The sequence below is a fragment of the Pristis pectinata genome, chromosome 34 (assembly GCF_009764475.1).
Source record: "Pristis pectinata isolate sPriPec2 chromosome 34, sPriPec2.1.pri, whole genome shotgun sequence".
Classification (NCBI taxonomy): Eukaryota; Metazoa; Chordata; class Chondrichthyes; order Rhinopristiformes; family Pristidae; genus Pristis; species Pristis pectinata.
In genome coordinates, this window is record NC_067438.1 from 17,004,201 (window position 1) to 17,013,760 (window position 9,560).

The window sequence follows — 9,560 nt, forward strand, 5'->3', positions numbered from 1 at the left end:
TTGCTGAAGTCCACATAGACATCTACCGCCCTGCCCTCATCAATCCTCTTGGTCACCTCATCAAAAAAAAAACTCAGACTTGTGAGGCATGATCTCCCACTTACAGATCCATGCTGATTATCCCTAATCAGTCCTTGCCTTTCCAAATGCTGGTAGATTCTGTCCCTTGGAAACCCCTCCCCTATTTAAGAACTAATAGAATTATGGTCACTGGTCCCAAAATGCTCCCCCACTGACACTTAAGTCACTTGCCCTGCCTCATTTCCCAACAGGAAATCCAGTGTTGCCCCCTCTCTCAGAGGGCTATCTATATTTTGTTTGAGAAAACTTTCCTGAACACACTTAACAAATTCCATTCAAATTCTTTGCACTATGGCGGACACAGTCAATATGAAGGAAGTTGAATTGACCTACTATTACAACCCTATTGTTTTTACAGCTATCGCCCTACAGATTTGTTCCTCTAATTCCCGCTGACTATTGGGAGGGCCTATAATACAATCCCAACAAAGTTATCATCCCCTTCTTATTTCTAAATTCCACCCATAAAGTCAACAACTTCCGATAACTTGCATTCTCTCTCGGTGTCAGAACTAGCCAGTTCCACTGTAGATCATCCACCTGTAATATGGCCCAGGTTTTCTTCCTCTACAAGCATGCTGGAAATGTTCTACAGTCCTGAGTTTCACAGCTTGCATGTTCCTCTGTATGCCTTCTCTCTCTAACTACTCTCATTAACCTATCAACCAGAACACATCAACCGTTTATCATTAAAGCAACCCAGCCTCACCCCATCAGATACTTCCCCTTTGTCTGATCCTTCCCTCTCTCAGCCTTTCTTCAACTTTTCCATCTCACAATGCTCCATGGACAGCTCTGTGCAATGACAGATTCACACAGCTGTGGAGGCTGTCTGAATTCAATGTCCGTTATTTCAGTGTTTGTTCCACCAGTGAGGCTTCCATTTAGGTTTTAATAAAATCAACAACCACAGATTCTGCCTTGAATAATTCTATTCTGCGTCATAAACCAGTGAGATTATTATTATTTTGAGCACTGGTACATCTATGGTAAAGATACAATCTCCTTGACCAGCAGCATTTAATCTGTGCCATGAGTCACTATTCTCGTCTTCCTGGTCCGCACTTCCTTCCCGCCTCCCACTCCCAGCCACCTTCTGCTCTCTATATCTCAGCTCTGATGAAGGGTCCTAGATGTGAAAAGTTGACTGTTTCTCATTCTACTAAATGCTGCCTGACCTGGTGAGATTTCCAGCATTTTCTGCTTTTATTTCATATTTTCTGCTTTTTAAAAATATTAACATTAAATGTAGGTCCAGATCATACAGAACCCAGAGCACGTAACATTTGACTCTTTGGTCCTTTGGCCCAACTTGTCCATGCTGACTAAGTTGCCTGTCTGAGCTAGTCCTGTTTGTCTGCATTTGGCCCATATCCCTCCAAACCTTTTCTATCCACGTACCTGTCCAAATATCTTTTAAGTGTTGTAATCGTACCCATTTCTACAGCTTAACCTGGCAGTTCATCCTATATACCCACCACCCTCTGTAGAAAAAGTTGCTCTTCAGGTCTCCTTTAAATCTTTCCCCTCTCACATTAAATCTATGCCCTATAGTTTTAAACTCCCTACCTTGGGAAAAAGACTGACCATTCACTTAATCTCTGCCCCTCACAATTTTATACGTGTCATAAGGTCACTCATCAGCCTCCGACACTTCAGGGAAAAAGGCCCCAGCCTATCCAGTCTCTCCTCAAAACTCAAACCCTCCAGTCCAGTCCTCTTCAAGAAACATTCCTGAACACATCTCACAGCAGATGACAATCTTTTGTTTCCAACTGATACCCTGCCAAAGCTACTTGAAGGGCAGTATTGCCACAGCTTGTGCCGATGTAGGTTCAGAGTCTGAAACAACAAAAAAATTCACAGTAGACCATTACTGCCTCTCCATTAGTCACAGTAGGAAAGAGGACCATTGTGAAGATTCACAAACCTGTGCTGTAGACATAGCCAATGGTAAACCACCAGCCATCTTCATCGACAATTTTAACAGCAACCATCATAAGTGCTGCCACCAAAAACTAGATAGAACAGGTTAACAACTAAAGGATTCGGCACTGGCTTCTGATGCTCATCTCTTTTCAATACCAAACAGGCACTACCTTCTTTGTCTGTTAATAGGAGGCTGCAACTCTGTTTCGGGACTGGTATTGGTTTAATAATAATTGGTATTGGTTTATTATTGTCACTTGTACCGAGGTACAGTGAAAAACGTGTCTTGCATACCGATCGTATGGGTCAATTCATTACACAGTGCATTGAGGTAGTACAGGGTAAAAATAATAACAGAATACAGAGTAAAGTGCCACAGCTACAGGGAAGTGCAGTGCAGGTAGACAATAAGGTGCAAGGTCACAAGGTAGATTGTGAGGTCAAGAGTCCATCTCATTGCATAAGGGAACCATTCAATAGTCTTATCACAGTGGGATAGAAGCTATCCTTGAGCTCAGTTGTATGTGCACTCAGGCTCCTATATCTTCTGCCTGATGGGAGAGAAGAGAGAATGAGCCAGGTGGGTGGGGTCTTTGATTATGTTGGCTGCTTCACCAAGGCAACGAGAGGTATAGACTATAATGAGAGGGGAGGCTGATGTGCTGGGCTTGTCCGCAACTCTCTGCAGTTTCTTGCGGTCCCGGGCAGAGCAGTTGCTGTACCAAGCAGTGATGTATCCAGATAGGTTGCTTTCTATGGTGCATCGATAAAAGTTGGTGAGTGTCAAAGAGGACACGCCAAATTTCTTTAGCCTCCTGTGGAAGTAGAGGCACTGGTGAGCTTTCTTGGCCATGGCGTCCACTTAGTTGGACCAGGACAGGCTATTGGTGATGTTCTGTCCTAGGAATGTGAAGCCATCAACCCTTTCGACCGCAGCACCATGGATGTAGACAGAAGCATGTAAACCACCCCCTTTCCTGTAGTCAATGACCAGCTCTTTTGTTTTGCTGACATTGAGGGAAATGTTGTTGTCATGACACCATGTCACTAAGCTCTCTATCTCCTTCCTGTACTCTGACTCATCATTATTTTGAGATACGGCCTACAACGTTGGTATCATCTGCAAACTTGTAGATGGAGTTAGAGCAGAATCTGGCCACGCAGTTATGAGTATCTTGGGAGTAGAGTAGAGGGCTGAGGACACAGCCTTTTGGGGCACCAGTGTTGAGAATAATCGTGCTTGATGTGTTGCTGCCTATCCTCATTGATTGCAGTTTGTTGGTCAGAAAGTCAAGGATCCAGTTGCAGATGGAGGTGTTGAGTCTCAGGTCTCGGAGTTTGGTGATGAGTTTGCTTGGAATTATAGTATTGAAGGAGGATCTGTAGTCAATAAACAATAGTCTAACATAGGTGTGTTTGGTGTCGAGATGCTCCAGAGATGAGTGTAGGGCCAGGGAGATGGCATCCGCTGTAGACCTGTTTCGCTGGTAGGTGAATTGCAATGGATCAAGGTTGTCTGGGAGGCTGGAGTTAATGTGTGCCATGACCAGCCTCTCAAAGCACTTCATGGTGGTGGATGTCAGAGCCACTGGTCAGTAGTCATTAAGGCATGTTACTTTGTTTTTCTTAGGTACCGAAATGATAGTGGTCTTCTTAAAACAGGTGGGAACCTCAGATTGAAGCAGGGAGAGATTAAATATGTCTGCAAATACCCCCACCAGCTGATCAGCACAAAATCTGAGCACACAGCCAGGGACACCATCCGGGCCAGATGCTTTCCTCGGGTTCACTCTCCAGAAGACTAATCTTAGGTCTTCGACGGTGACCACCAGTTCAGTTACATCCGAGGCTGTCAGGGTGGGTGGTGACAATCCACTCCCCTTCTGTTCAAAATGTGCATAGAATTATGCAGCCCGACTTCGTCTTGTAGCCCATTATAGTGTGTGAGCCCTGCCACAACTGACGGCCGGTCTGGGACTCTATTTTGAACTGGTATTGTCTCTTGGCATTCCTGATAGCTTTCCAGAGGTCGTATCCCGATTTCTTGTAAAGGTCAGGGACACCCGATTTGAATGCAGCAGTCCTCAACTTCAGTTGGGAGTGGATCTCCCGGTTCATCCACAGTTTCAAGCTTGGGAACACCCATATTGTCCTCTTTGGTACACAGTCCTCCACACACTTACTGATAAAGTCTGTGGTGGTGGTGACATACTCATCAAGGCTGCAGCTGAGTCTTTGAACATGGACCAGTCCACTGACTCAAAGCAGTAGTGTAGAAGCTCATGTATTTCCTCAGACCAGCACTGCATGACTCTCCGTACTGGATCCCCCCCATTTCAGTTTCTGTTTGAATGCAGGACTGGTAACAGTAAAGGGTGCCCACACACTGCTCCTGGAAAATCCTCAAGAATTTTCCTTGTTCATAAGCCCAGCCATCATCATATGTGTGGGAACTGTGCCGCCTATGGTCAACTCTCATCTGGAACCAAAGAATCCATATCCCACCTTACAAATATTGTCAAAGAAACAATCCAGGGAACACCACCATTCCCAAATCACTTTGCTTGACCTTTGAAGACGGCAACTACAGAGTATCCATCATGGTTATAGGAGGGAATATGTCCCATGCTGGTGTTAGGAAAACAAAAAGAATCCCTGACTGCATCTCATCCCTTTCTTGTATTTCTGCTCTCAAACCCTCTCCTCCTGAACAAAGCTCCTCCTGCTACTCACATTCCAATCTTTTACCAATGGCTCATAGAACATAGAAAACCTACAGCACAATTCAAGCCCTTTGGCCCACAAAGCTGTGCCGAACAGGTCCCTACCTTAGAGATTACTAGTCTTACCCATAGCCCTCAGCTCCATGTACCTTTCCAAAAGCCTCTTAAAAGATCTTATTGTATCCGCCTCCACCACCGTTGCCGGCAGCCCGTTCCACGCACTCACCACTCTCTGAGTAAAAAACTTACCCCTGACACCTCCTCTGTACCTACTCCCCAGTACCTTAAACCTACGTCCTCTTGTGGCAACCATTTCAGCCCTGGGAAAAGCCTCTGACTATCTACCCAATCAATGCCCCTCATCATCTTATACACCTCTATCAGGTCCTCCTTTGCAACTTGCACCAGCTCCAACAAGATTCCATCACCAGACGCATCTTCCCTCCCCTATCAGCAGCTCAAAGGAATTGCTTCCATCCTTGCCTACCATTCCCTTCCCTGTGGAAATGCAGGAGCCGAGGTACCTGACCCTTTCCCTCTTCCATTCTGCCATCCACAGACCCAAACAGTCTTTCTACGTGAAGCAGTAACTTGCTTTCACGTCTTCCAGTCTAATGCACTGTGTCCACCATGTGGTCTCCTCCACATCAGAGAAAACAAATGCAGATTGGTTTGCAGTTCGCCTGCATTCATTTCACAGGAGCAACCCTGGACTCACGTTTGCCTGCCTCTTTAATTCCCATCCCACTCTGACCTGTCTGTGACCACCTGTACTATTACAATGCGTCCCAACACAAATTCCCATCTGGGCACATTGCAGCCTTCCAGACTCGATATCGAATCCTTAATACGTTTCTGGCCTCCAATACCATCTCCCTGCTAATCTGTAATGTGGTCCAAGACAATAGCACTCATTTCCCTTACTTCCACAGTAAAAACCGAAGAGAAATAGTCATTAAACATCTCTCCCAATTCCTTTGGTTCCACACACACACAGATGGCCATGCTGACCTTTAATGGGACCTACTCTCTCCCTAGCCACCCTTTTGCTCTTAATATACCAATAGAATCTCTTGGGATTTTTCCTCAATTTACCTGCCAGATCCTTCTCATATCCTCTTTGTGTCGTCTCAACTTCTCTCACAAGTGCCCTCCAACACTCCTTGTAGTCATCAAGAGTTTCACTGGTTCCCAACTGCTTATGCGCAGTGTATGCCTTCCTCTTTTTCTTAACCAGAGCCTCAATATCCTCAATATCTCTCATCATCCAGGGTTGCTGAACCTGCCAGCCTTGCCCTTCACCCTAACAGGAACTTGCAGGCCCTGAACTCTTGACATTACACTTTTAAAAGCCTCCCACTTGGCAGACATTCCTTTCCCCGCAAACAATCTCTCCTAATCAACTTCTGCAAGATCCCGCCTAACAGCTCCAAAATTTGTTCTGGCTCAGTTCAGGACCTTAACCTGTGAACCAGTCATATCCTTCTCCATACCTATTTTAAAACTAATAGAATTATGGTCACTGGACCCAAAGTGCTCGCCGACAGACACACCCACCACTTGCCCTGCATCATTCCACAGGAGGTCCAGTGTTACACTCTCCGGAGTAGGTCCCTCCATATATTTGATAAAGGAAGCTCTCTTGAACATATTTCACAAATTCCACTCCATCTAAGCCTTTCAGACTATGGTTGGCCCAATCAGTATTAGCAAAGTTAAAATCTCCCGCAGATACTCCCCTATTATTTTTCCAACCAGCTGCAATCTCTCCTCCAATTCCCATTGACTATTTAGGGTCCTATAATACAATCCAAGAGTGAACATCCCCTTCTGGTTTCGAAGTTCTACCCATATGGCCTCACTGGATGATTCCCAAGAATATCCTCTCTAATAACCATTGCTATGTCCTCTTTCATCAAGAAGGCAACTCCCCTCGTCTCTTACCTGTACCTCCGTCACACCTGTAGCATCTGTATCCTGGAACACTGAGCTGCCAGTCCTGCCCTTCCCTCAGCCATGTTTCTGTTATGGCCACATCGTGGTCCCCAGAACCAATCCACAATCTGAGTCCATCCTCCTTGCCTGTCAAGTCTCTTGCATTGAAATAAATGCAGTTTAAACAATGGTCTTTCCTCTCACTTTACTGTGCTCCTCTCTAACTTGTTGACTAAATTGGCTACTTATTATCCCCCGATTTCTTATCGGCCACTCTGCTGCTCAGGACCCCACCCACCACTCCAGTTTATTACCAGCAGCCCATTTAGAAGAATGAAGAATAATGTTATTGAAATATCAAAGATTCCTGGAGGAGACAACAGGGAAAATGTCAAGGTGTTCAAACTAGTGGAAGAACCTCGAATAAAGGATGCTAGTTAAAAGGTTAAAAGGCAGCCTTTTAAAACAAACGTGCACGGGGGGAGGGGGTAGCAAATCTCTGAAACCCTATATCCAGGAGAGTTATGGAAACTTAATCATTGTGGGTGTTTAAAGAAGCAGATGGATTTCTGAATGACTGAGGAATTGAGGGTGATGGAGAACGGAGGCAAAAAGATGAGATTGCGGCCTCGGGTAGATCGGCTACGGTCACCTGAGTGAAAGGACAAGGAATGGCAAATGGAGTTTAATTCGGATAACTGTGAGGTGTTGCATTTTGAAAAGTCAAATCCAGGTAGGACTTTCACAGTAATGGCAGGGCCCTGAAGAGTGTTGTTAGAACAGAGGGACCTTGGAGTACAAGTACATGGTTCACTGAAAGTGGAGTCACAGGTAGACAGGGTGGTGAAGGCAGCTTTTGGCACCCTGTAGTCAGGGCATAGAGTACCGTTGTACAGGATGCTGGTGAGGCCGCACTTGGGAGTGTTGTGCTCAGTTTTGGTCGCCCATCTATAGGTAAGATTATTAAACTGGAAAGAGAGCAGAAAGGATTGACAAGCCCATTGCCAGGACTTGAGGGACTCAGTTATAGGGAGAGGTTGGGCAAGCTAGGACTTTATTCTTGTGAGTGTAGAAGACTGAGAGGTGATCATATTGAAGTGTATAAAATCATGAGCACAGAGAGGGTGAATGCACACACCTTCCTTTCCCCCCACCTCCCCAACACACACCAAAGCTGGGGTATGAAGAACTCAAGGGCATAGGTTTAAGGTGAGAGGGGAAAGATTTAAGAGGAACTTGATGGGCAACTATATTTTTAATATACAGAGGGTGGTATCCATGTCAAATCAGCTGCAAGAAGACAGTTCATGGATTGGAAAGGATTAGCAGTTCATGGGCCAAAGCTGGCAAATGGGACCAGCTTGGATGGGGCATCTTGGTCGGCAGGGACCAGCTGGGCCAAAGGGCCTGTTCCTATGCTGTCTGACTCTACTGCAAGCTCCAGGGGCTGAGTGACCTACTTCCTGCTTTTGTTTTTAAGATGTTCTTTCCGCTGTTTTCCACCCCATGTGTTTCCCAGCTTCTGTCGAGCTCTGAGCTCCCCACCCATTCACTCAACAGACTCAACTGCAGTGGGGCAACTCCCCAAATATGTTAACCACAAATTCCTCGGCCTCACTGATGCACCAGAGTGATCTCAGATGAGACTCCAGCTCTGAAACCCGGAGTTCAGGCTGCTGCAGCTGGAGACACCCCACAAATCTGCTCCTGCAAGTCTCCACAACTTCCCACGTGGTGCAAGATACACAGAGCAAGGCCATTCCTTATCTTCTCAGCCGATGATTTAGAACGCACACATCGACCACTGGTGTTAATCGCAACAGCTGCAGAAAGTGTTTCCCCACCAGGGCCATAAATCCAGGCCTTGCTGTTGACACCCAGGTCCCCAAGACAAATGACCCTGGATCGTCTCTCACAGACAAGACGGGCAGAACGGCCCCCATCCGTGTGACTCTGACACTGAACTCAGAGCCCAACAAGGGACCGACTGGGGATAAAACCCAGGGATGGAAACGGTCAAACCAACTCGTCTCTGTAACAGCGCCTGGACTTCAGACCCACTGTATCGTCCACAAGGCATTTCTGCGGATATCCGAGCTGTGAAACTACAAACCTGACACACACACAGCTACAGCCCAACCCCACCCCACCACTGCCTCCGAGGAGCCCCGGGTCCGGGTCCGACCCACGCACGCCCCCACCACCATGGTAACAGCTCCCCGGTGCCGGCTTCTTCCCCGGTCTTCGTGGTGCTGGCTCCTTACCTGCAGCGGTGACCAGGCCGAGCGCCAGCAGCAGCGGGGAGAGGCGGGCGGGCAGCGGCATGTCCGGCCGTCGAGTTAGTTCCAGTCAGGTCTCCGGGGTCTGAGGCTCCGGAGCCGAGGGTGCCGAACCGGCCAGGACCGAGCAGACCAGGAGCCGGAGACCGGACTGCAGCCTCTCTCACCTGTGGAGGCGCTGAGAGAGAAACCAACAGTGAACACTGGACTCCGGGAGGGGTTCTGTTCACCTGTGAAAGTGAAAGCCGTGTAACAGAGAAGAGATAAGGGAAGGGCATTCCGCTCCACAATCCTGTTCCTCATTCAACGAGATCCTGGCTGATGTTCCACGCGTCCCTCCATGCTTTTAGTGTCCAAAAACTCACAATTTCAAATGCAGTAAATGAGAGGGGTGGAGAAATGCAAATATTTGCAACTACAAGTGAAGAAAATCCTCAGTTTCTGTATTAAAAGGCCCATCCTTTTTTTGTTGGAATGGATTGAGGTTTAGTTACAGAGAAAACAAATATCTTTTTGAACATCATTTGTGAATCCACAACTCCCTTCTCTCTATTCCGTGTGATCTAACCTTGTTCATCACTGAACACACCACATCCAATGACACCTCCTGCTC

At 46.8% G+C, this 9,560-nt stretch overlaps 1 protein-coding gene across 1 annotated transcript in view; it reads right to left on the reverse strand.

The window, feature by feature from the left end:
• The window catches only part of LOC127585987 (HEPACAM family member 2-like), a 42,743-nt gene extending 33,750 nt beyond the window's left edge, over window positions 1-8,993 (reverse strand). The window contains exon 1 of the mRNA XM_052043745.1: window positions 8,933-8,993. Within this exon, the coding sequence (XP_051899705.1) occupies window positions 8,933-8,993 (61 nt within the window). The remainder of the gene's footprint in view (window positions 1-8,932) is intronic.
• Between the last annotated feature and the right edge of the window lie 567 nt (window positions 8,994-9,560).